Source organism: Drosophila kikkawai, chromosome 3L, assembly GCF_030179895.1.
Source record: "Drosophila kikkawai strain 14028-0561.14 chromosome 3L, DkikHiC1v2, whole genome shotgun sequence".
In the NCBI taxonomy this organism is placed as follows: domain Eukaryota; kingdom Metazoa; phylum Arthropoda; class Insecta; order Diptera; family Drosophilidae; genus Drosophila; species Drosophila kikkawai.
In genome coordinates, this window is record NC_091730.1 from 2,546,771 (window position 1) to 2,574,002 (window position 27,232).

The 27,232-nt window shown below is 38.1% G+C and overlaps 2 protein-coding genes and 1 long non-coding RNA gene across 4 annotated transcripts; 2 read left to right on the forward strand and 1 right to left on the reverse strand.

The window, feature by feature from the left end:
* Positions 1-2,831: 2,831 nt before the first annotated feature.
* Positions 2,832-6,444, reverse strand: can (cannonball). Its single transcript, XM_070285735.1, has 5 exons — positions 6,313-6,444; positions 5,549-6,053; positions 5,408-5,477; positions 5,232-5,345; positions 2,832-5,168 (listed from the first exon to the last, which is right to left on the reverse strand). Exons 1-5 carry the CDS (start codon positions 6,427-6,429, stop codon positions 2,927-2,929), a joined length of 3,048 nt encoding a protein of 1,015 aa, XP_070141836.1. The 5' UTR covers positions 6,430-6,444; the 3' UTR covers positions 2,832-2,926.
* Positions 6,445-6,513: 69 nt separating this feature from the next.
* LOC121503155 (uncharacterized) lies at positions 6,514-7,479 on the forward strand. Of its 2 annotated transcripts, none has more exons than XR_011444959.1 (2): positions 6,514-6,649; positions 7,044-7,479. It is a non-coding gene; the product is annotated as an uncharacterized lncRNA (long non-coding RNA). The 2 variants fall into 2 exon arrangements; XR_005991316.2 differs by lacking the exon at positions 6,514-6,649 and adding an exon at positions 6,861-6,962.
* A 6,202-nt stretch (positions 7,480-13,681) lies between these two features.
* On the forward strand, positions 13,682-15,125 carry Or67d (Odorant receptor 67d). The gene is made up of 4 exons (XM_017162342.1): positions 13,682-14,007; positions 14,121-14,558; positions 14,657-14,846; positions 14,904-15,125. Exons 1-4 carry the CDS (start codon positions 13,682-13,684, stop codon positions 15,123-15,125), a joined length of 1,176 nt encoding a protein of 391 aa, XP_017017831.1.
* The last annotated feature ends 12,107 nt before the right edge of the window (positions 15,126-27,232 follow it).

Consider the following 27,232-nt stretch of genomic DNA (forward strand, 5'->3'; position numbering starts at 1 on the left):
CCCAATACTGCCACGGGTGGTCCCCCGTCAAGTGGCTGGACATTAAGATTCGTCCGGCGACTACCGTTGGCCATTTAAGACAATAAATTTCATAAATAGCTTATGCATAAAATGCAGTTGCTCCGCTCTGGACCCGGCTGGCTCTCAACTCCCGCTGCGTTGATATTAATTGGACGACATAATTGCGGGGCCACGTTGGCCATAATAATGCCGAGTGGAGTTCGCGGATCGGCGGATCGCCAGTGAATCGGCGGTTGGCGGGGGGTAATTGCTCTGGAAACACGTTCCACTGGCAGCACTCCCCAATATATCGGCGAGGACTACCGGACTTTTGGCTGGAATTTGTATAAATTTGGCAAAGTTTTCGGAGGGAACCTCGCGTAGTACCATAATTATGGGTTTGTGGCACACACATGAACGCAATTATTGGGTGAGTCTGTGTGTGTCTGTGTGTCTCCGCGTTTAATTTATTGTCTTTGGCGCTGCCCTAAATCCAATTGTAATACAATACGCGGCATTTATCATATTTAACTACCGACTCCAAACGCACACACATCCTGTATTTATGGCCTGCTAATACGCGGTTTAGGTTTAATGAGGGCAGCGAGAGGGTTTGGGAGTAAGAATACTCTTTGCGAGTTGTAATTTGGTATAAAAATGCAAAAGATTGGAAATAAAATATATTTAGAGAGATTTTAAAAGATCAAGAAACACGTTGAAACCAAAATTATGACAATATGCTACTTTTTAAGAGGTTAAAAAAGTTTAAAGAAATTTCTTAAGCCTTAAGAAATAATTCTAGATTCATTTTATAAATATTACAAAATTTTATTAATATATATTTATCAAGAAAATATTTATAAGAAATTTCTTAAACCTAGTTATAGAGAAATAATTAATTCTAGATTCAATTTATAAATTTTAAATCATTTTATAAATATATATTTATCAATAAATAATTTCCTCCTATATTTTTTTTAATTCTCCCATTCAATTCTTATTTTCCCCGAGTTTTTAAAATTTTTTAAAGCCTTCTCACTTGGAGTTTGTTTGCTCATCATCAGCCTGAGATTGGTCCCTGAAACCAGTCAGGACATTGTTATGATTATAAATATTTATTTTATGCGCTGCTCTGGCCAGCTTCAGGCTTTCGCCTTCCAACTCCTCCGCCTTCGCTTTCGTCTCGAAATCGGTTAAATGGACTGTGCTGTTTATTTTTTCTTAGTCCCTTAATAAGCCTCATGAATAATGGTCGAATAAAAGAAGGCGTTGCTTGTTGGGGGGAGGCAGAGTCACAGGACATGTGTGTGTGTGTATGGTGGCATGTGTGGAGGGGTGGTCCCAAAAAAATAAGCAAAACAAAAAATATATAAAGAAAATGGCTTCCCAAAGATAAAGAAAGATATATAAAGGACAAGGCGTAGGAAAGAGGCAAACAGAAAACATGTCCTGGCCAAAAATTGCGCACAATTACGGGGCTGAAACGTACTGTACCGAACACACTCACCTCCATTCGCCCCTCTTGCCTTATCCAGGCGGAAAAGAATTATTACGTTGAATTTTCCCCGAAAAAGAAAATAACAGAAAAGGAAAAGAAAACGAAGCGAAAGAATTCTCATTTTTTGATAGCCGCACAGGAAGCTGCCGCAAGGATACAGAGAGGAAAATGGGGTCTTCAATATTCTAAATATTAAAAAAATCAAAAGAATTATTTTGTTAGTATTTGGAATATTTGTAATATATTATTTATTTAATAAAAACTAAAAATAACTGCTATAAAATGGATTTTGTAAACCCTTAACTGATGTTGCAATTTTTTGAAGTTTGTTTAAAAATCTCTTTGTAATAATTTAAGCTCCCTAAAATATATAAATTATATATTATATATATTTTTATATTTTTTATTACTTAAAATATTTCCCATTTCCTAGCATCCTTTTTCATCTCCGTGTAGCCAAGGACATGCCAGCCACATCGCCTGGCTCACGTGCATATGACAGTGGAGTAAACAATTTCATTTCGCGCAGCAGGACCCACAAGATAACTGCTACAAACGAGACGCAAGATGCTGCAGTGGCCAGGATACCGCGGAGATTGGGCCAGGGATAGCGACAAGGGGGTCAGGGCACAGGGGGGCAGCAAGGACAACGACAGCACTTGAGTTCTGTTTTCGAAGTCGAGCAAGAACAACAACCACCCGCAGCAGCCGGGGCAGCAGCATAAGAAGTTGCGTAAATATATTGTCCTGTCGCTTATTCCGGCATTTTGGGGGGAGATGGGTAGATCCGGAACAGGACTTCGGACTACGGACTACGGACTGTAGACTCTGGGACTGCGGTCGGCCGGGACCAATTCGAAACTCTCCTGCCAGCGTGCCGTGGGCGTTTTGGACGCAGTTAGTCGAGCGTGCCGGGCGGATTTTTTAATGCGTGCCTCTATAAATTTTGCACGCCTTTTGTAAATTTTGTGAAGGACCCCAGGACGGGCAGGGGGTGGTGGGTATCCTGGAGTCCTGGGCAGCTGTACACGTGGCCTGACCAGTTTTTTTTTCTTCTCTTATATTTTTTTGAAAACTGTCAAATTGTTGTTACTGCATCTTTGTCCTATGCTCGGGGGGTTTGTCTCTCAGTTTAGAGGAAAATCTTGTATATTTGTCAAGCGAAATGTTTATCCCCAATATTTTTACATAAATAAGATACACTTAAGGAAATATTTTACGATATTACAGGTTCATTTTAAGGGTGAAATGTGAATAAAGAAATTATTAACTATTTTATTAGATATTTTAACAAAGTAAATTGTTGTTAACATGATTGAAAAAGAGCTATAAATACTTGTTTATCTGTTGGAAAATCACTTTCTTTCGTAACAAAACTCTTTACGTAAATATCCTTTATTTAATTATAATACCTACACCTAACTTATACTAACCACTCATAACAGCCTTCATTTTGATCAGGTCGAGGAACTCCATCCACTCACCCAGATCCTCCCTCCTCCGCTCCTCGTTCTCCTGCCTTTCCCTGGCCATCTGCAGGTGCCTTTCGGGTTCGCGGGCGGCCACACAGAAGGCCAGCAGAAGATTCCGCCGGGTGAAACGGATCGTATAGAAGGCTGCATTTCTGGTGTAGAAGGATTTTATGAGAAAATCCTTCGCCTGCGGAATCTCCGCGTGCTTTCTACTCCTCGTTGACTTAGTGTGATGGAGAATTTTCTTAAAGTCCCATATCGTCAACTGACAATCCTGTCCGCCCGCCAGTAGCAAGTTGCTGTCCAAACAGAACTGAATCGTATTGATTGCCGACTTGTGGTGGCTCAGAAAATGAACCAACTTCTCGTTGGTAATGTCCCAGATCATGATGAGGCTGTCATCCCCGCCAGAGACCAAGTGGCGGCCACAAGCGGAGAAGGCCAGCGCCGTGACCCTTCCTCTGTGGCCAGCAAAGAGACGCACCTGGGCACCTTTTGGAATATCCCACAACCTAACCGTGGCATCTGCTGATCCCGTGGCCAAGTAATGGCGATTCGGATGAAACAGGCACACCTCCAGTTCGGCCAAGTGCCCCTTGAGAATCCGCACTGCTCGCTTGTTGTCCTGCACCCACACCCTGGCCGTGCAATCGTCCGAGGCAGTGGCAAAGTAATAACCCAGGGGGGCGTAGATCACACAGCACACGGGCGAGAGGTGGCCGGGATAGATGACCACACAGTTCCAGGACATCAGGCACCACAGTCGCATACTGCAATCCTCCGAGCAGCTAAGTAAGTACCGATCTTCTGGGTTAAAGGACAACCTGTAGACCGCTCCCTGGTGGCCTCGGAGCGTGCGCCGCGAGTACTTCTTGGTGGGATCCAGCATCCCCTTGTCAATGCCCGCCATTCCCGTGTCCAGAGCCTTCAGCCAGTGGGCCGGCTTCAGTTGGACCAGCTTCGAGGACTTCAGCGAGAAGATGTGTATGGAGGAGCTGACGGTGCCCACGGCCAGCATGCCCACGCCTTCCGAGAATGTGGCACAGGTCACTACCTCGTCGCAGTTTGGGGCAGTGTACACGTAAGCGGAGGGAAGATTATTCCTATCCAGCTTCTTGCGATACTGCTCGTCGGTCTTGCGTCGCAGCAAATCCATTCTCTTGGGCGTCGGCGTGTAAATCTTCCCAGTGGGCGGCAGGTGAATATTCCTGTCCGGCAGGGAACCCTTTTTCCTTCGCCTGGCTCGCAGCAGGGGTCGCGAGGTATAGTCTGTCTTGTGCAAGGGTTCCGGGGCAGCCCAGAAAATGACCTCTAGAAGAGGCTGTCCCGGGGCAAACCGTTGCTTGGGCTCATCCATTTCACTGTACCTCCTTACAAGAAAATGGGTGAGCACCTTGTCCTGCTGCGCCTTGGTCCAGCCCTCCATGTGCTCCACGAACTGGGTGTAAGCTCCCGCTGACATGTGCATCTCCAGCTTCTCAAAGCCAGCGAGTAGCTTCCTGGCCCGATGGGGTACCTCTGCCGGCCTGCAGATACTCAAGAGCTTAGTAAATCTGGGGGTAAAGGAGTCATCCAACTGGCTGGTAAATCGATTTAGAAACACTCTCGCCCGCGGAAAGTTATCGCTGGCCATCATCTGCAGGTAGGTCAAAGCGATCAGAGGGTATAGTAGCAAGTATATCTCATATTTGTGAATGCTGGGTGCCAGCTGAATGAGCTGCTGGAGCTGCTTGATGCACTCCTCGTACTCCAAAAACACGCTTTCATCCTTGACTACCAACAACCTGCTACTCGTTGTGCTGCCAATCTGGAACTGTACAATGTCCTCGTAGAAATCCAGGCCATTACGCTTGGCGTCTTCTCTGCCGGAATCTTCTCCCTCGTCGGAATCCTCACTCCGGCTGTCGTATGATGATTTCTCGTTCTTCCTCAGCTTTTCCTCTTCCTTTAAAATGGCCTGCAATTCCTCTTCGGGTATTTCGCCCTTGTCAATGGGTCGCTTGGCAGTGTCTTCCCAATATTTAAATTTTTTCTTGCCTTCTGAGGGGTAAAAAACCTCTGGATACACGCTGTTAGCTTCAGAATTTGGCATAAACTCGGCCAAACTGTCAATGGATTCCGATTCACTTTCGGAGAGTTGGGCCTTATCTTCGAGGGGTTTTGATTCACACTCCCCCTCTGATAGGACCTCTTCCTTACTGCTCAAGAAGAGGAGGATAGTAAGTAGGGCTACAGATATTTTCTAGATTTATGCAACCCACATTTTTATAGGAACTACCTCGGGAACATCCTCAACAAGATTGAAATCCATATCATAGAGCGGCATAGAGGGCAGGGGTCCCACTGAGATGGGCATCGGATGGTAGAAGTTATAGCTGGTTGGTAGAGAAACCCATTTAATTTTTTCTTTAAGAAAAATAAGTATGATCACTCGCACCTCTCATGTTGCTCCGCATTGTCCAACTCATCGTCGCTGGAATTTTCGGAGGTTGATGGAAAATCAAAGCCTAAGGCAAATGATTATATTCTTAATAAATTCTGCGGAATCAGATCATATTATATTTTGATTTTAGCTTACTGTCTGAAGAGGAATCTTTCGAATCTCTGTTTTTCGACGATTCCGAGCTGCTTGACTTTGGACTTTCAGCGGCTTGAGATCTTTTGATATCCGGTTCCGGCGATTCCGGAAAAATCCTTTCGTGTGTTGGCCTGGGACTTTCAGCAGCATTGTTTCTCTCGGTTTCAGAATCCCACTCTTCCTTAAAACTCCTTTCGCTTTTGGGACTCTGTTGATTTGCTCCATTTGGTGGATCTTCGTAGGTTTTACAAAACGGTTTTCTTTCGATATTATTGTAATCCACTAATCTGCCATTTATGGTCTCCGCGACAATCTCGGAATTGTCGGAATCCGAGGAAATGGTTTCAACATCCTCGTTGAGAGTCGTCAGAACATTCTGAATATATTTTCTATCAGGATCCTCGTAGGAATCAAAGATGACATCCAAGGACGGACCTATATTATTACCTTCTATAGGTGCTATAGGTGATACCACCGGCTGGCGGTTAAAAATCTGTTTCGCATGCTGTTAAAACGTAATCATTGAGCAAAAAACGAAGCAAGTAGGTGTGTGTAAGTTAGGCCGATGTCAGAGCAGTTGTTATGGAATCAAAGTCACAAAATCACAACCGGTAGGAAGGGAAGGTTGGAATAATGGGGAGCTCACTTGGCTCAATGCCTCGGCTCTACCAACATCTCACTTGGTGTTCGGCTCCCGAAAATTATCGCTTTTCCGCGCTCACACTCTGACATCGGGCCCAGAAAGATGAGTTCGCTTTTCTTACTTTAATTTGTTTTGCTCTGGTTACTTTACTCAGCTTATACATTCCTTTTTTTTGTGTCGAAATTTGACAGCTCCAGTTTCCAGGGCTGCAGATAACAACAACTATTAGAGTGCCCATATTTAGTTACAAAAAGTGTGGCCAGCTCGACTCTCAGTGATATTTATTTTTCCTGCTTCTCCCGAGTTTTTGTCGGTTTTTCATAAACATTTTTTCCCGACATGACGCGACCGCTGATCTAAAAGAAAATGCTGGCACAGCATCACATGAGGGCGCAGGATTCCAAGGGCGGGTTCAAAAAATATACAAAAAAAGGGGAAAGAGAGACCGTGGTCCATGGGTAAGAAAAAAATTAATTTGCATACCCAATATTCAACGGATTTGCCGTGGCTTCTGTCCGTTTGATACCCATCAAAGGGAAAGATAAAGAAGGGTATATGAGTGACAAAAAAAGGGGTTACCTAGAGGGATTTATATAATTAAAATAAATTTATTTTTAATAAAGATTTTTCCCTAAATTAAATTCCTTTTAAAAAAGTTAAACAAAGTAAGCCATTTAATAAGAAAAATTAAGAAGTGTCACTTTTAAATATAAATCAAAGAAATAAGTTGCCTTATAGCTCAGGCCACAGCCTTTTTGAAACTGAATATGGGTAAATTTCTACTTTGACAACTAATTCTTGGGTGTTTTCCACTTCGACTACAGTTCAGTGATTTTTTAAAATTTTTTCCAGAGCTCACTTGTTAGTGGAATTGTGCGAGTATGCTGGCGAGCTCAACCCGCGGATGTGTTTGGAATTTTTGCTGTAGTTCCCCGGCAATATGTTGAGCCCGGCAACTCACTTTGCAGCAGGACTCGGGCCAAAGACACCAAAAAAAGCAAAAGGATATACAAAAAAACTGGCGACAGGACAACCCGCAGATGAAACGCATTTCGAGCTGCATATTGTTTTGTAATTTCCACCATGATTTATGACGCTCTTTGGGGTAACAAACCACTTTAAAACTTTAAAATCGGTCTGTAATATATAGTCATCCATCTGGATGGGTATGTGTGTCAGTGTTAGGAGGGAAACAATGGAAAACAAAGCCTCATTATGGGCAACAACAATTGCCAAATCACTTGATACGTAATGCTGGCCATAAATAAATCACACTGCAGCAGCATAATCCATTGTAAAGTGTCGAAAAACTGCAATTCAAATGCAAATCAATGCAAATCGATACTTGAATCATCACAGCACAGACTCACACAAACACCCAAAACCCAAAACCCGACCCATGAATGATTCATGCAGCCGACGCACGCGAGCAACATTCAAATGCAAATGCAAAAACACCGAATGCGAAATGCAAAAATTATCCGAAAATGCAAATGGACAAAGTGCGAAAATGCGAAAAGGGGAAAATGCTGCCGGGGAAGAGGGGAAAACCCGCTGGGAGGGCAACAATCAAATCAAAATAAATGCAACGCCTGGAAAACCCTAAAAACTAAACTGCAACAAAGGCCAAAAAATAAACACACGCTGCAGACAAAGCCTTGCGGATTTTCGCACTTCCGGTTAACTGTTGCTAATTTGATTAGGGAGTTTTTCCTGCGGAGATGGGGGGCGTGGCCAGCGAAAAGGCCATAAACATTTTTAGCTGCCGCTGATTTCGTTTTGGCCTGCCAACTTATGCAAATTATCCTGTGTGATTTATGCCCAGCATTTTCCTGCACAGAAACTTTGCTCCTTGGGGTGTTGCCGTAAATTGAATTTCATAAAATACTGTAGGCGGAACTCTTTACTAGAGGTGTGTTAAGGTATGAAGAAAAAGGTGGGCCTTGAGCTGCTCTTGTTATATTTAATTTATATTTATACCCTTGCAGGGTATTATAATTTCAGTCAAAAGTTTGCAACGCAGTGAAGGAGACGTTTCCGACCCTATAAAGTATATATATTCTTGATCAGCATCAACAGGGGAATCTTTCTAGATATGCCAGGAAGAAATTTATTTTTTGGCCATTTTTGAAAAATTTTATAAGGGGTTACATCATTAAAATTTTTGATTTTAATAAAAAAAAGAATTTTCAAAATTTTAAAATAAAGTATGCAGATTTATTAACTGTAGAAAATCTTGCACAAAACAGTTTTCCGATTTAAAATTAATGCTCTTTTGGCCGAGTTATGTTATTTTTAATTAAAAAAAAAAATCAAGAAGTTTTTTAATAAAAAAATCCGATTTTATAATACAAAATAATATTTTTCTAAGTCAAGGAATCATTTCCGGCCCCATAAACCATATATATTCTTGATCAGCACTAACATGCGAATCTTTCTAGATATGTCCGGAAGAAATCGATTTTTTGGCCATTTTTGCGAAATTTGATAAGGGGTTACATCATTAAAATTAGCAGAAATGGCAAAAAATTTTGATTTCTTAAAATTTAAAATTTGGTATGCAGTTTTTTTAAATTAATAAAAACTAACAAAAAACTGCTTTCCGAATCGAAATTAATGCATTTTTGGCTTAGTTATGAGATATTTTAATTGTTACAAACTTTGGCTGGCCAAAGTTAGCTTTCTTTCTTGTTAGATGTATATTATATCTATTTTTCTAAAATAAAATAAATTATATATGGATTAATTAAGCTTAAAATATATTAAACAATTATATTCTTAAATAAATTCTTTTTTCCATTGTAAACTAATTTCACACGCAACTCCTCAAGGCTGCCGCTGCTCTTTTATTTCTTTATTTTTGTTTTTTCTGTTTTTATTTTCTCTCTGAACCCAACCCAAGGCGTTTTATTTAAATCTTCATCACCATGCAGACACATTCAATTCAATCATATCCTGTCATGCTCCCCCCAGGAAACTGGTTCTTGTGCCTTTCTTGCCTTTCCTGTCCCGGGCATTGTCCGTGTCGATTGTCATGCTAATTGCGGCAAAAAAGGATTTCCAAGATTCCCAGAATACCCAAGACTCCCAGAATTCCCAGGTAGAAGCTGCCACCAGAACTTAGTTTATGCCCAGACATTGTCGCGTAAAGTGCTTCGCAGTCGTTAAATAAACCCATAAAACAAGCAATCAGCCATGGAAAACAAATAAAGCCCACCCACAAAATAAGCTGACAAGAAAAACGGCAAGGAGAAATATAAAAAAAAAAAAAAATAAATAAAAAAATAAATAAGAAATGAAAATGTCGCCGGGCGTTAGGCAAAACCACGAGCATGACAAACATTAACACGGCCTCTGACGCAATTTAACACCAATTACAATATCCGTTACATCTAATTATTGTGCGGAGGAAGCCAAGGAAGCCACTGGGCAGCCGGTCGGCCGTCTTTGCCGACTAAATTAAAGAAAAACACCGCTCGTGCACCCCAGCCAGGACATGGGTGGCGCCATTTGCGGTTGCCAGGACATTAGCAATGGGAAAAACTGTGGAGGAAGCAGCAAATGGCGGCCATAAAACAACAGAGAAAACAGGACCCATGAAATATGAGCAGGAAGCGAAAGGAAAACAGTGTCCTGGTGCGGAGGGGGGGTCATTTCTTAATTTCCAACAATTTACGCTGAAAGCTTTCAGCGCTCAAATGACGCACAGACGGCAGCAGGACTCGCAGTGTCCTGTTTTCACTCTCTGTTTTTTTTTTTCTTTGGGTTCTCTACCGTCTTGGCGACGATGATGATCTAACGCCATTATTTCCCCGGCAAACGACAGGCAGTTGTTAATGGGGCTTACCACTTAAGCGCGACGGCATAAAATAAACACGCGGTCTGTCCCCTGTATTTGCATCGTCCTGCGATGCGGATGTCCTGGCAAATTAATTAACATGGCGCTCGGCTAGCTGCCAGCATTCTTAGCACTGGAAATTATAGGTGCTACTTGGTACTAATTTATTAAATTAAAAAGTCTGAGTGGGCTTAAAAAATAACTTTGTAGTTTAAACATTAAATAAATATTTATAGCCTTAAAAAACTATTTAAAAAGTCTGCGTATACTCAAAAAATATTTTTCTGGTTTAAAAATTAAATTCATATTTATAATCTTATAAAAAATAACCTAATTCTATTATTTCTAAAAATTTCTATTTCAAGAACTCATTTAAACTAATAGTTTTACTATTTTTAAATAATTTAATAATTTAATTTATAATTTAAAACATTTTATAAATATTTTTCTACCGTTTAACATGAAAATATCTTCTTGTGCAGCTTTGTTAGCTGTTTTTCCCTCAATTCATTCTCCTGTTGTTCTTGTCTTTTGGCGGCTTTTTTCTTGGGCTTAATTGTGGACCAACGTCTTTTGGTCCTTCAGGGCGTTTTGTCCTGTTTTCTCCTCCCAAAAAAAAAAATATATAGAAAAAAAATTCTGGAACTGGGAAGTTTGCCTGTGGCAGTTTAACAATTAAGAAACGTTTAAAGTTCGGTGAAATTGGGGCGCGGCTTGCCTTTGATTACAAGCAGCCGAGCCGGATCTGAGGCCAAGTCCTTGCCACCGGCAGGACATTGGACATACGCGGCACGTTGCCTGCATCCGTTTGACACCTTTGTCGGGCCCAAAATGGCACAGGAAATGAGCTGGCCCGTACGTGACTTGTTTTCCCTGTTTTCAAGCAAATTGCAAATGTAAAATATATTTATATTTCAAGCTTCCAAAAGGGGCAAAGGACAAAAGGGGTCCCCGCACACTCTTTAACCTAAACCGAAGGCCGCTGTTTAAAATTCCAAATTTGTGCACTCGCTCAATTTCCTTCCATTCCCCAAATGTAATTACCCAAAAATTTAAGAAAAAAAAACCCAGAAGGTTAGTCTTTCTGATTTGACACGAATTTCTTGGCCAGAGTCCCCCGGAATAATTAGTGTCCATTGAAGGGGCGGCCGTTGGCTCGGTTTTCCTTCATCTACGTGCCAAACACAACGCCCTGCGGCAAGGACGAACACTCCTTGGAGGCCTGTCCTCGTCCTTGTCCTCGGTCTGGGTCTCGTTGTCGGTCCCTGGGATAATTGCAATTAAAATGTTCGCCGGGAAGTGCAAACACTTGGAGGCAATTGCCGTGCACAGAAATAATAACAGGCAGATTGCGCAAATTAAAATATAATTAGAGACAAACAACCAGAGTACAGGAGGAGTTGGGGCAATGATTATGAGTATTTTTCGGAAATTACTGGGTAAATATGAGCTTAAATTGAGTGAGAGATTCTTGTTTTTTTAGGGAAAAGTAACAGAATTAATTACATTTTAAAAATGGAGTCCGAAATATTTTCATATATCAGGAATTTTTGTAAGAACAATTTTATATAATGAGAAATTATGCTATTAAGCCAAACAATTGCTGTAGGTATAATAATTATCAATTATTAAATATTAAAAAAAATATTTTACCAAAAATTTAATGTTTTTTAATCAATAAACCTCTTTATTTCCGACTTGTTAGGTATTTCTGAACTCAAACTTGCTTTCATACCAACAATTAAATAAAAACCTGCTAAATATTACTTAATCACCCTACAAAACCCACTCCTTTTCCCTACAAAATTACAGTGTACTACTGTGCCGCCCTCTGGTGAGCGTTGGCCGCGAAATGCCACGCACTTTCCACTGGAAGAAGTTTTGTGTTCGCCTGGAAATTAGCATGAGAAGGCCCACCTTTTTTTCTTCCTTCGAGGGTTGGAACACACGCAGAGCAAGAGAAAAAGAGAGCAAAAATACAGACAGGACTTGAAGGAATATACAAATACCTGGGCAGGGGAAACACCTGGTTTTTTGAAGGGGGCGGGAAAAGGGAGGTACAACTAACGAGCAAGTAATTTTGTGGGCCAACTGAGCTGCGAGAGCTTCTTTAATGTTGCCTTGCCAACTTTAAGCCCAAGCCGGGCGGGCCATCCACATTAAGTATACGCACCGTGGAACTTTGAGGGGTGGTGCTTTTTTTTGCTGGGAGAGTAGGCCTGTGAGGGTCGTTTAAATTTTTTTTTTTTTTTTGGCAGGCCACACCTTCCACGCTCGCAGGGGTGACTAAACAACTGCGTGCGCCGAGCGTTCGCTTTTACTTTTGTTTGCCTGGATTTTCGATCGAAAAACACACACATTTATATATATATATATTTAGATGTGCAAAGAGAGGGGGAGGTGGGGTGAAAATAAAATAAAATAAAAGCGAAATGAGGAAGAACGAACGAAATTTGTTTCGCTGAAAATCTGCTTTATGAAATGTCAAAACTTCAAAGCAAAATTCAAACTTAAATGCAAGAAAATGAGAAAATATTCACTTGAGTGCGTATGCGCTGGCGACGACGCTTCTCGTCCTGTTTCCTGATTTCCTTCCCATTGTCCTTTCACTGCCCCTGTAGCTGTTGTTGTTGTTGTTTGTGCTGTTGCTGTTGCTGCTGTTTGAACTGTTGTTGATAGCCTTTATTAGTTGTTGGCCCGAAAGCTTAGGCGCTTACGCATTTCCCCGCCACTTTTACTTCCTGCCCCGATTCCTGCTTTCCGCAAATAGATATAATTTTTTTGTGCTCTGCCTTCCGCATTTCCTTCTTTTTTTCCGGCAGGCAAATTTTATTAAAAAATTTTATATTAAATCAATTGCGTGGAGATTTTCTTCTTATATTCTGTTTTTTTTTTTTCCTGGCCGTGGGGGTGTCAGATGTGTTCATGCATAAAGTTGTTTTGGCCAGGAGGTGGGTTGTAACAAGATGGGTTTGTGAACCAATCGATAGGGAGATAACTAGGCATTATATAATTTAATATAAATATTATATAAAAAGTAAAATATTTTCTAAAGCTACAAGAATTCAGAAATATAAGATTTTAAATGTAATATAATTTTAGTATTTAAAAAATTCAAATGTAAAATATTTTCTATATTCAAAATAGAATGAATAACATATTAGGAGGTGATGCTGACGTTTATAAAACCTTTAAAAATATTCTAAAATTTATTTATTAACATTTTCAAAGGTTTTGAAATTCCTAGAAATTTTTGGAGTACCTTAGATGATTATAACCAAAAAAAATAAATTGTAAATATTATTTTAAATATATTTAAAATATGGTTAAATATATGTATATTCCAATATCTACTCTTTTAAACGATTTTTATAAATTTAATAAATTGTAAATATTATATAAAAAATATTTAATAAATACCTATTAAAATATTATGTAATATACCCATATCTACCGTCTTGAAAGACCTTTATAAATTTATTATTAACCCTATAATGACCCCTACAACAATTATTTCCCTAAATACCTTAATTAACTTGTCAATATTTAGACATAAACTGGCTGCCTAGATTCACTATAAAAGCGGTATTTCCCTTGGTCTGGAAAACAGTTTATATAAATCGTTTGCTTAGTTAAAAGTTGTCCTTAAAACATGACCAAGGTTGTGCCCGTGGACCGTTATAGAAAGGTCATCTCCCTGATCCGCTTCTGTGTGGGTTTCTGCGGCAACGATGTGGCCAATCCGGAATTTCGAATGTGGTGGCTCACCTACTCGGTGATAGCAGCCATTTGCTTTTTCTTTGCCTGCACCATTTACACCATCTATGTGGGTGTGGTGATCAATGGAGACCTCACTGTCATCCTTCAAGCCATGGCCATGGTGGGATCTGCAATCCAGGGATTAACTAAGCTGCTGATTACAGCTAATAATGCGCCTTTGATGAGACATATTCAGAATAGTTATGAGGAGATATATCGGTAGGAGGGATTTATTATTAAATATTAATTTGATTTTACAGATTTTTCTTTTGATTTTAAATATTTCTATATTTTCTTTATATATTTTTTAAAATATTTTCTATATAAACCAGTGACTACGGCCCTCTTGGCGGTGAGTATGTCAAATGCCTGGAGAACAGAATTCGTACAACCTGGAAACTGATTATCGGCTTTGCTGCCGTCTATGCTGGAAGCCTGGGCCTAATCATCACCTTTCCCATCTTCTATCTGGTGGTCTTTAATGAGAAAGTCCTGGTCATGCAGTTCTTTATGCCACTGATAGATCACACCACCGATAGTGGCCACAAGCTGCTAACGGCGGTGCACATAATCCTAATCACTTTCGGTGGTTTTGGCAATTATGGCGGCGATATGTATTTGTTCCTTTTCGTCACCCATGTCCCCCTGATCAAGGACATTTTCTGCGTAAAGCTTAAAGAATTCAACGAGGTGGCTGTCCAGGGAAAGGAGTATAAAAAAATGAGGGAGCTTCTGTTCGATCTGGTGGATTGGCATCAGAAATATGTGAGGTGGGAAAGTGTTTCTTTGGTTGCAGAAAAATTCTTTAAAATATATTTTCCAGCCTTCTTAAAGCTTTAAATAAATTCTTAAAATTGTTTTATTTTAGCCTTCTTAGAGACACTGAAAGGATCTATAGCATAGTCCTGTTTGTGCAGCTTTCAACGACCTGTGTGAGCCTGTTGTGCACTATTTCCTGTATTTTCATCAAGGCCTGGCCCGCAGCCCCCATGTATCTACTGTACTCTGGCATAGTTCTCTATACCTTCTGTGGCCTGGGCACTGTGGTGGAGAATTCGGTAGAGTTTACATTTATTTGATAAAAATATATCAATATATAAATGTGTTTCTTTTAGAACGAATCCTTTACCAGGGTTATCTACACCAATTGTTTGTGGTACGAGCTGCCTGCCAAGGAGGAAAAGCTAATTATCTTGATGCTGGCCAAGGCCCAGAACGAAGTCTGCTTGACAGCTGCGGATATGGCACCATTATCCATGAATACAGCCCTTCAACTGACCAAAGGCATATATAGTTTTAGCATGATGCTTTTTAATTATTTGGGAAAAAAGGAGTAGCCTGCTTATAGAGTAGTAAAATATCTTGAAAATATTTAGGGATCAACCCTATTATTAATCCAAAAAGAGTAGTAAAATATCTAAAAGAAAAAGCAACTCGTAACAAAAAGTAGTAGCATTTGAATTAGTTTTATCAGAATTTTCACATCACAAATATTATACAAATATTCTAAATAAAATAATCATTATAATATCTATAAAATCCTGGTTTCTTAATAATAATTCCTCTGTAAATAAACTCAGCTGTCCATCATTCTAAGCCCACCTACAGTTGCCTCCTCATAAATCGCCTTGAGGAGTGAGTTTTTGCTGATTAATTTTTGCTCTTTGTCTAATGAACTTGCCGCAAAAAAGGAATTTAATAAACAGCAACGCCACACTTTTATGGAACCACAAAAAAAAATTATGTCTGCTCGGCCACAGACCATGAAAAATAGTAAAAAATAAAGAAGACGCTGTAAATGAGGGAAAAGTATGAAAAAGCATCGCTGGTAAGTTGTAAAAATTGTCTTTTAATGCCGCCCAAATCCAGCAGATTGCCACGTAGTGCTAATAAAATAAAGTTATGTCCGGGCATAAAGTACAAAAAGCCCGCTCCCGAATAGTGTGCTACCGCTGCCAGGCGCCTCAAGTAAAAATCCACCGAAATCCACACAAAAAATGGCGTTGAAAATTGAGTGCGCGGGCGCAGGACACAGGACGCAGGGACAAGATGGATGATGGGAGGCGGCGGCGGTGAGGTCGGTAAACGCATCATTAATCAAATGTCCGAAGCGTAAGCACCGTTATTCATCATTGCTTATGGATAAGGTGGCTGCCCATCTACTCCCCATTCTCCATACTTGAAGCAACTCCTCATCCCCAAGTGGAAACCCCTCAAGAAAGTCCGCATGAGTTGCCATATTCCGGTAATGAAAAAATTCTTATGGGGTTTATTTTTAAGGGAATACTGAATGGGGAGTACTATATCTAAGGTTTTTTTTTTGTGTATTTTTCATTAAAAATAAATTATTAAATATTATTTATATTTTTTTAAGAATTCTAAACATGTGTCAATAAAAAATATATATTTTTTGTGATTTTAAATTTAAAAAATTAAATTTAAAAAAGTTTAATCTTATATTTCAATTATATAAATTTTAATTAGGCAAGAATAAATTTATTTAAAAATATATATTTATATTTGAATTTATGTACATTTTTTTAAGAGCCTCATAAACACATTTTTATATAATTTTATTTATTAAAAACTTTAAACTTACTAGTTCTTCATAATAAAATATATTTTATATCTTTTAATAATTTAATAATTTATTATAAAATACTTTAATATTGTATTTAAAATGTATTTAATATTTTCCTTTTAAATTTAAGGACAAAATCTTCATCCACAAATTAATAAATATTATTTTTATAATATTTTCCTAGTTCTTGAGTTCCTTAAGTAAGAGTTCCTAGTAATTTATCTTCACAAAATTACCCTCTAAATGACACACACAAATTTCCTTTTTCTCTATAATTTCTATAGAATTTGTAGACTTTTGACAAACCCACACACACACACACGTGTCCTGAGCCCAAGAAAATCCCGAAAAAAGTGAACTCAAGTCCAAAGCCTCCTCCTCTTACTAGCCCACCCTAATCACTTTCTCAGCCACCCTAATGGCGCATATCAATTTGGCTCAGCCACGTGCTGATGATTTTTTTCCTTTGCTTTTCTCGAATTTTTTTATATATATTTATTTTCTTTTTTTTTTCTGCAAATGTTTGGCTATATTTTTGGAGAGCTTGTAGTGTATATTTTTGCGGCCTGAAAGTGAATTTCGTGGGTGTTGAAAATACCAAAAGTCACAGTGATTAAAATCCCAAAAAGAAGGTCACACTTATCTAAGACCTTTTTGGCTTCCTTTCGTATGCTCATGCGTACCCGAATTAATTGCTTAAAGATAACGAGAGCGTGCGGTTGTGAAAAATAAAGAAGTTTAATTAACTAAATCTATAATTAAAGTGTTTTTACTATTTGGCAAATCTGGCTGGCGGCTTCTTGGAGTTTGTATAAACTCTGTTTTATATAAATCTCATAGGTTATGGGCCCAGTCACAATTTGCAGCTAAGTGCTATAGTGAAATGCTTTAATTGTTAAAGAATAATTTTTAACAAATAATAAAAGTGAAATAAAAAAAAAAGTGAACAACGTACATATAAATATAACATATAAATATAACGGCGCACCAAATTGGCGTACATTTTTCATTTTCAGTGCGAGTGTTAGAGCAGGATAGCAACACAAATTCTAAGAAGCGCAATTTTTCTCGGAAGATGGAAAAAGGAAAGAGAAACATAATACCTTTTAACGGGGAAAAGTATTCTATATGGAAGTTTAGAGTTAGGGCTTTATTAGAGGAAAACGAGTTGCTGAAAGTAATTGACGAGAAACCAAGTGATGAAGAAAGTGAAGAAGTGAAGCGAGCAGAGAGAAATGCAAAGAGTCTTATAATAGAATATTTGAGTGACTCTTTTTTAGTGTTTGCCAATAGTGGGAACTCGGCTAAGGAGATTTTTGAGAATTTGGATAATATTTACGAGCGTAAAAGCCTGGCATCTCAACTTTCATTACGCAAACAATTACTGGCTTTAAAATTGAAGGGTGACTCTCCGCTAGTCAACCATTTTCGTTTATTTGATGATTTGGTTACTGAGTTAGTTGCAGCGGGAGCGAAAATAGATGAAATGGACAAAGTGTCTCATTTGCTGCTAACACTTCCAACTAACTATGATGGAGTAATAACAGCGATAGAAACTCTCTCTGAGCACAGTTTAACATTAGCATTCGTAAAGACTCGGCTTCTTGATCATGAAATTAAACTAAAAGGAGTTGGCAAGGACACAAGTGCAAAAGTGTTGCAGGCTATAGGCAATCGAGAGCCTAGGGATAGCACAAACAAAAACAAAAAATTAAAATTTGTGAAGAAACAATTTCCGAATAAGATAAAGCCTAAGCTGAAGTGTTTTCATTGTGGCAAATTAGGCCACATGAAGAAAGACTGTTTCTTCTTAAAAAGGCAGGCAGGAGGCAACCAGAATATTCATGCTCAGAGTAATGTTAGAGAGAGACAGGCCCAGATGGCAACAGCAACGCAGCCAGAACGCTCGTTTGCATTCATGACGAACCTAGCTGTTAGAGAGAGACAGACTCAGATGGCAGCAGCGCAGCCGGACTGTGCTTTTGCTTTTATGATGAAATTAGCTAATTCCAGTGAACAGACAGACGGCGTAGATTTTATATTAGATTCAGGGGCGTCAGATCACATAGTAAACGACATAACTTTATTTTCTGAGTATGAGAATATAAATCCGAGTGTAGCGATTGAGATTGCAAAGCGTGGAGAATTTGTGTATGCTACTGCGAAAGGACTAGTTAGTCTTAACAGTTCCGGGAAAAACATTACATTACAAAATGTGCTGTATTGCAAGGAAATCCCGCACAATTTACTATCCGTGAAAAAGATGCTAGATGCTGGAATGTCCGTCGAGTTTAATCCGGATGGTATAAAAGTAATCAAAGACGGTAACTTGGCATTTGAAGGGTATTGTAAGTATAATATACCAATTGTGAAATTTTATTTAAATAGAAAAGTATATACATCCAAAAGTTTAAATGATGCAGAATATCGCTTGTGGCATGAAAGGTTAGGTCATATTAGTGTAGGAAAATTCTTAGAAATTAAACGAAATAGCTTGTTTGAAGATGTTGAACTTATTAAAAACGTACAGCTAAATAAAAATGAAATATGTGAGGCGTGTATTAACGGAAAGCAATCTAGGCTTAAATTTGAGAAATTTAAAAACAAAGAAAATATTGATCGCCCATTGTTCGTAGTTCATTCTGACGTTTGTGGTCCGATTACGCCCTCAACTATTGATAATAAAAACTACTATGTAGTATTTATTGATCAGTTCACACATTACTGCGTGACGTATTTAATAACTTATAAATCAGATGTGTTTTTTGTATTCAAAGACTTTGTGGCGAAAAGTGAGGCTCATTTCAACTTAAAAATGGTAAATCTATATATTGATAATGGCAGGGAATACCTCTCTAATGAAATGCGTGAGTTTTGTGTAGAAAAAGGTATCAGCTATCATTTAACGGTTCCTCATACCCCACAATTAAATGGTGTGGCAGAGCGGATGATTAGAACAATCACCGAAAAAGCTCGCTCTATGATTAACTGTACTAAACTTAATAAAAGTTTTTGGGGTGAAGCTGTTTTAACAGCAACTTATTTAGTTAATAGGTCCCCAAGTAGAGCGTTGGAAAATATAAGAAAAACACCATATGAGATGTGGCATAAAAAGAAGCCAATATTAAAGTTTTTGAAAGTATTTGGATCGACTGTATACGCACTAAATAAAGTGCGTAAGCGAAAATTTGATGAGAAATCTATTAAGACTATACTTGTCGGGTATGAGCCAAATGGCTATAAATTGTGGAATGAGGAATCGAGGAAATTTATGATAGCTAGAGATGTAGTGGTGGACGAAAAAGGACAAAACTCTATGACTTTAAATGAAAATGACTCTGTGGTAAAACATAATGAAGTTAGCAGAAGTCATGATTCTCCAATTGAAGAGAATGAAGAGTTAGATTTTCCATCACAGGAAATGAATGAATCAATAGATTCTAAGTCTGGTGAAAACTTAAATGAAAATTCCACTTGTCTCGAGAATACCGATCCAGTAGTTGAAGCTGGTGATAATATACAAGAAAATGAAAATCAACAAGTCAGACGCAGTGAGAGAAATAAAGATAAACCAAAATTATCATATAGATTTTTAGAAAAATGTCTTATGAATACCCAAATATGTTTAAGTGAAATTCCCAATACTTATGAGGAAATTAAATTTCGAGATGACAAAGCCTTGTGGGAGGAAGCTATTCAAGATGAACTAAATTCGCATTTTGTAAATAAAACATGGTGCTTAGTGCAAAGGCCTATTGATAAAAACATAGTAGATTGCAAGTGGGTTTTTAGTTTAAAGCAAGACGAAAATGGTAACTTACTAAAACATAAGGCAAGACTGGTAGCGAGGGGCTTCACCCAAGAATATATGATGGATTATGATGAGACCTTTGCACCTGTTGCACGAATTTCTAGTTTCAGATTTCTTTTAGCATTTTCTAATCAATATAATTTGCTGATCCATCATATGGATGTGAAAACAGCATTTTTAAACGGAACTTTAAAGGATGAAATTTATATGAAGGTTCCAAAAGGTTTAAACCAGTATGATGGAAATAAAGTATGCAAACTAAATAAAGCTATTTATGGCCTTAAGCAAGCTGCAAGATGCTGGTTTGAGGTTTTTGAAAATGCACTTAAAAATTTTGGATTTCAGAATCTAGAAGTAGACCGATGTATATATATTTTAGATAAGGGAGATATAAGTAAAAATATATATTTACTATTATATGTTGACGATGTGGTAATTGCCACCAGTAATTCCGAAAGTATGTCTAAATTTAAAACTTATCTTTCAAGTACATTTCAAATGACTGACTTATGTGAAATACGACATTTCCTGGGTATAAAAATTGATCGAAAAGATAATCAAATTTGTCTCAGTCAATCTGCATATATTAAAAACGTTTTAAGGAAATTCAATATGCAAGATTGTAATCCAGTTAGTACCCCTCTTCCAAGCAAACTAAATTATGAGGATTTGCAAGCTGAAGAATCATGTGAAGCACCATGTAGGAATTTAATTGGCTGTTTAATGTACATAATGTTGTGTACACGGCCGGACTTGAGTACATCGATAAGTATCTTAAGTCGGTATACTAATAATAATAACAAAGAATTATGGCAATGTCTTAAACGAGTTCTAAGATATTTGAAAGGAACTGTTGACTTAAAGTTATCGTTTAAAAGGAATCCTAAAGTGGATAATATTCTTATAGGATATGTCGATTCTGATTGGGCGGGAAATGAGACTGATAGGAGAAGTACTACAGGATATATATTTAAAATGTTTGGAGATTGTTCAATTTCCTGGAATACTATGAAACAAAAATCAGTTGCTGCTTCATCTACTGAAGCCGAATATATGGCCTTATTTGAGGGTGTTAGAGAAGCATTATGGCTAAAGTCATTAATAAGTGAAATTAAATTAAAATTAAATGGCCCAATAGATATTTTTGAAGACAACCAAGGTTGTATTAGTATAGCCAACAACCCTACTTGCCACAAGAGAACTAAGCACATAGATATTAAATATCATTTTACCAGGGAACAAATTGAAAACAAACTAATCTGCGTCAAGTATATTTCCACAGATTTCCAATTGGCTGATATTTTAACGAAGCCACTACCAACAGCTAGATTCACTGCACTGCGAGACCAACTGGGGCTAATTGGACCTTTAGCCTGAACCTTTATATGGAGTTTCTTTTTAAACCAAGACAAACTGGATCTCTTGGCATATATATATATATATAATTAACCATAATCAAACCAAAATAATTCCTAGTCTAACCACTGCTGTTTATATATATAAGTGAATCATGTTAATTTATGTTTTTTGATTGATCTGATTGGGTTTTACTGGGTTTCCCCAATTCTTTGCAGCAAATGCTGGATCAGAAAAGAAAGAGACCCCAGAGAAAGAGAGAAAGAGAAAAAGAAAAGAAAAGAAACTACAACCATTTGAATATGCACTCACTCGTATAATATTATGTTTTTGTTAATCCTTAATTTGTATCAGTGTAACTTTTGAGGTGGCGTGTTGAAAATACCAAAAGTCACAGTGATTAAAATCCCAAAAAGAAGGTCACACTTATCTAAGACCTTTTTGGCTTCCTTTCGTATGCTCATGCGTACCCGAATTAATTGCTTAAAGATAACGAGAGCGTGCGGTTGTGAAAAATAAAGAAGTTTAATTAACTAAATCTATAATTAAAGTGTTTTTACTATTTGGCAAATCTGGCTGGCGGCTTCTTGGAGTTTGTATAAACTCTGTTTTATATAAATCTCATAGTGGGCAACATCATAAATCAGGCTTACATTGCACAGAAAAATCATCAAACGGGCGACAATTTTTAGCAGGAAAATCGCGGGAAACCGGATGTGCTAATGGAGTTTTTACATTAGAGATTGCTTCCCGTCGACGGGATGACTGGCTGGCTGACTGACTGACTGGATGCTGATGTTGCTTTAACTGATGTTGTTTTTATCGAGGCAAAAACATCGAGATGCTGCTCTAACACCCCTTCAAGTGTCAGTTACATATTGTCGAGACAACACAAAACGCTTCACTTTCCATCACAGCAGCCGGCGGGGGGAAAAAAAATATGGGAAAAAAAGGTTAGAATCGAAAAAATTTGCATACACAGCAGCTGAAACAGGAAGCGCGTCCTTTTTTTATTTTCCTATATTTTTTTCTACTGTTTTTCTGATGCCGTTGTTGTGGTTGTCTGTTCAGGAAGTGTGCACATTGAAAGGTTTTAGGTTCTTTTTTTTTTGGGTTTTTTTCTCTCTGCAGGATTTTTTTCTAGTATCCTTTTTGTGTAGTCAAAGTAAAAATTTATGCTATTAATTGGCCAGTGGAAATAAACGAAATAAAAATTGTACAGAGGCAAGCCAGACAGCTGGGTGAAAATCACCTTAAATTAAATAGAAATTATATGCAAATTTGAATCGGGTTTTCCATTAGCCTTTAACCCCTTAACCCCTTCGTATACGGTTACACAACCACTGCCACAGCACGTCGACGTGTTTAAGTACACATCATTTGGCTGCTGGCTTGTAATTTAATTGGTTCGGTGTATCCTTGAATCGCAGCTCCTGGCAACTAATTTATGCCCCTGCCCCTGAGATGAGGTTCTTGCACGTGCGTCGCCCTCGAGGAGTTGCCTTATTAATTATTATTCTAATTAATAAGACGCAGATGGAAGGAAGCAGGAGAAAAAAAAAAAAATGGAAATAAAAAGAAAAACACGGAGACGGCAATTTGCATATGAGTGACACAACAGGACATTTGCTTCCTGTCACGCAGCCCCCGGGAGAAGAGGACACAAAGGAGGCGACAGGCACGTTCGTTCCGAAAGGATGCAGATCCTGCCAAGGGGTGGGCCTGGGTCTTTATTTTTTTTTACAGCCTCTCGAGAAATCCGGCAAATCTCATGCATAATGCAAGTGAAAAGGCCCGTGAGAAACGAAAACTCCCAGGCCGAAAATTATATAGACAAGCATCCTGGTCGGTCTTCTTTCTATAGCAGCTGCCTTGAAATATACTATTTTTTAACTATTTAAATTTTTTTGCTGGAAAAACCTGTTGCAAATCAATCAGTTTGCCGCCCTAACAATTTGCCAATAAAATCCCTAAGCCCCTATTGGTTCTGTAATCCCCGCTTTTGTTGTTGGGCGATCAACCCCTGATCGATTTGCAAAAGATTCGTTTGCCAAATTGCCAGAGTCAAATGTCAAAGCAATTAAGTCGCAAAATCGATTCGATTTCCAAGGGGACTCCCCTTGTGTCACTCTCTATTTTTGGCATTATCATTGTCGTCATGTTTGCTAATTCCCCTCGTTGTTGTTTGCCATTTCACTTTCACCTTTCGCCTTTTGCCCTTGTGTGTGCCAATCTCTTTGGCCTTTCTTTTTATTTTCTCCCTGGTTGTCGAGGGTTAAAAGTGTGCCAATTTCCGGTGGCTCAACTAATTATGAGGTGAAGTTATGACAGCCCAGGATTAGGCGAGTAAACAAGGCAACTTGAAGGGGTCTGTGATTACTTTCTCGCCTTTCTTTTAATGAGAATTGATTAATTGGGGTAGAAAATATATTGAAATGAAAATAAAATATAATGAATTGGGAATAAAAATTAAATTTAAATAATTTTTAGGAATATTAGAAGAAAATATTAATTATTAAAAAAAATATTTTTATTCAAAGATATTTAAAAAAATTGAATATGGATAGTTGGAATTAAAACATGATTTTTATTTAATTTTTAAGGGAATTATAAAGCAATTATCAACAATAAATTAATTATTTTCTTATTCTCAATTTCTTTTCCTTGCTTAAAGTTTCCCTCTAAGGAAATCTTTCTTAACCATTTTTTTCCTAGTGTAAATTATTTAAAGATATTTAAAAAAAAAAATAAAATATGATTTTTAATGATTTTTATTTAATTTCTAGGGAAATTATTAAGCATTTAAATATTAATTTAATTAAGAATAATTTTCTTACTGGTATTCTCCTTTTCCTAACCTTTTTTTCCTCGTGTAACAATTATTTCTAAACTTGTTTTCTTGTATTTCATTGTACTTCCAAGGAATCTCTTTAACTTGGAGCCTTTGTTTTCGGCTCGTTTCAATGAAATTCATAAAAACAATTTCTTTTATGGCAGCTCCTGGCTCCCAGCTCCCAGCTCCCATTCCCAACCCACTTCCTTGGCGTTGCCTGGGCTGCTCTCAGGCTCAGCGAAATTGGTTTTTAAAAATATTTCACATTTCAATCTCCCTGCGATCTCTCTCTTTCTCTTTCTCTCTGGCCAAAAACTTGTAATAAAAGCCAGTGTCCTGGCAGGAGAAGAACCAAGGAGGCAGGACCCTCCTGGTGGTGGGAGAACCACAACAGTTGGCCAAGCCAAACGCACCGCACATTGTTGGCTTTTTTACTGTCCCCACAAATAACAATCAAAAAAATATCCTGGACCGAGAGGCTGGTTGCCACTGGGGATAAGATGGCCCAGGCCTGTGGGGAAATTGCCGTGAGTCCAGGCGGCCACAGGATCCCCTGGAAATTACAGGTGCCTAATGCAAATTTGTGTGGCATATTTCGCCTTGCCACAAATAATATTCATTTTAGCAGCGTTTGCGGAAAATTTCCGCCATCCTCTCCCGTCTCTATTTTGGCTTTGGGATTTGGATTTGGTTTTTGGGTTTTTGAATTTCTTCTATTTTTTTCCCCGAGTTTGATTTGCAGTTTCCCTTTGGCTTTCGGCTCGACGGCTTGATTGTCATCATTGAGGCTGAAAAACAGATTTGCCTCCAATCAACGTGGCACTTAATTTCGTTTATTTGATTGGATTTGTGTTAACATGGCTGCCTCGTTGCCTCGCTGCTCCCCAGGATAAAAGGACAGCCTGGCTGATGGTACAGACGGGCCAGAGGCCAGACATGTGGGTGGACCGAAACGAAAATTCGTTGCAAATTAGAAAATCAAATCACTTTTGGCCGGACTCACACGCCGTTGGCAGAAAAAGCGAGCCAAAAGCGCCCGGAAAATACACACACACACACACACTAAGAAATTTATGAATATTGAAAAATTAAATCGACATTTTCTACGCCGAAACCTCACCCTCAAAATAAGGCAAAAAATATATATTTACAACAAAAAAAGGAGAAGAGAAATATAGATGTCATGGTGAGCAACGACTTTGGAATACCCAAAAATTTAAGAATTTTTAATGTAGTTCTTGAAAACTTTAAGATATTTGGATTTTTTCAGCTTTTATATATTTAAAAATAATATTTTTTTCTTTTGTTAAATTTCTAAATAATTTTCTAGCTTTTTAAAAATATTTAGCTATATACAAAATAATTCTTTGTGAATTTGTAATTATTCAAAGCTGAAAACCTTTATGGATGTTGACTTTTCTATGAAGAACAATATTTAAAATTTTTATAATAAATTTCTATATAATTTTCTAGCATTAAATCATTAAAATACATTTTTTTAAAATTAATATTCATCAATTTTTAAATTTTTAAAGCTGAAAACCTTTTTAGATATTGATTTTTCTATGAAGAAAAATATTTATAAATTATATTCAACAGTAAAAATCATAATTTCCCATCTTAAAGCCTTAAAAAAGCTCCACAAATAGTAATATACATTTAAAATATTAAAAAACAGAGTATAAAAACACTGAAAAAAAGAAAACATGGCCACGAAAGTCGAGCGTTGTTGTTGCTGCCGTTACTGTGCTTTTTTTTTCAACCATTTTTCCAATGATGAATTTTCGAAATTTTAATGGTTGCTCTCGCTGCTTGGCTGCGTCCAGGAGTCCCAAAGTCCTGAAGGTCCTGCAAGACTAGAGTCAACTTCGTCAGCGGCGTCGTCGTCTGGCGCTGTCAGCCAGAGGTTGAGGGGGTGGAAATCGGCCGCGAGGGGTGAAATCCCTGGGTGGGTGGTTTTTTTTTGCCTCTCCTGCACATATATATATATATATCGTTTTTTTTTCTGCCAACTTCCTTTGTTTGGCAGCCATTGAGGGTGAAGGCGGTGTGTGTGTGTGGGTGCCAAAGCTTAAGGGATGGAATCGATATTTGTTTTTTTCCCTGGCTGCAAAAAAAAAACAGAAACAGCCAGGACAAGCCACCCATCGATGCCATCGCCTAATCCAATGTCTCAGGAGCTTCGTCGTCCTAATCAATATGCGCAAATGATAATTTTTAATGGCTTCCGAGCGCGTTTGTTTACCATCCAGGCAGGCCAACATTGCTGATTTGGTCCAAAAAACAGTGAGGGAAAATTGGGATTGAAAGTTAAGCTTATAGAGCTAAAAAAAATTTAAATTTCTGACCTTAAAAAAGTCTTACAAATTGCTTAAATTCAAAGTAAAAATGAAAGGAAATATCCCACAAACTCCTTAAAAGGCTTTTCATAAGTCTTAGTTTAATATTTCTTTGTGCAAATTCATTTTGTAATTATTAAACATTTTAATAAAGATTTTAAAAACCCAGAACATATTTTTTTCAGTGTATTTGCCTTGCTAAAGTCTCCGTAAATTTAATTTCCAATCGCCGCCAAAACGTCAGCGTCAACCTTAACGGAAATTTAATTTCCAACCAAACACAGACAACGCCAAGTCCAAGGCAAATCTCTAGGATATATACCAGAGAGTTAATGCCCCCGTTCGAGGTGCCACGCCCCCTTCGCCCCGCCCAATGGATGCTATTGTCTTGAGTGGGCGCGATAGAAGGAGATTCGAATGCTAATTGCTTTCTAATACGGTAATTTCAACTCTCCGTCCGACGTCTCGCTGGGAGCTTATTGCGGATTAATTCTACAAGCCAATTTCTTATGTAAATGCCAGGC

Coding starts and splice junctions, on each gene's coding strand:
- Or67d (XM_017162342.1), top strand. CDS start 13,682: ATGACCAAGGTTGTGCCCGTGGACCGTTATAGAAAGGTCATCTCCCTG. Junction 14,008..14,120: donor AGTTATGAGGAGATATATCG/GTAGGAGGGATT, acceptor TATATAAACCAG/TGACTACGGCCCTCTTGGCG. Junction 14,559..14,656: donor TGGCATCAGAAATATGTGAG/GTGGGAAAGTGT, acceptor GTTTTATTTTAG/CCTTCTTAGAGACACTGAAA.
- can (XM_070285735.1), bottom strand. CDS start 6,429: ATGGGCACTCTAATAGTTGTTGTTATCTGCAGCCCTGGAAACTGGAGC. Junction 5,478..5,548: donor GAAAGATTCCTCTTCAGACA/GTAAGCTAAAAT, acceptor CATTTGCCTTAG/GCTTTGATTTTCCATCAACC. Junction 5,169..5,231: donor GAGGTAGTTCCTATAAAAAT/GTGGGTTGCATA, acceptor CTTCTTGAGCAG/TAAGGAAGAGGTCCTATCAG.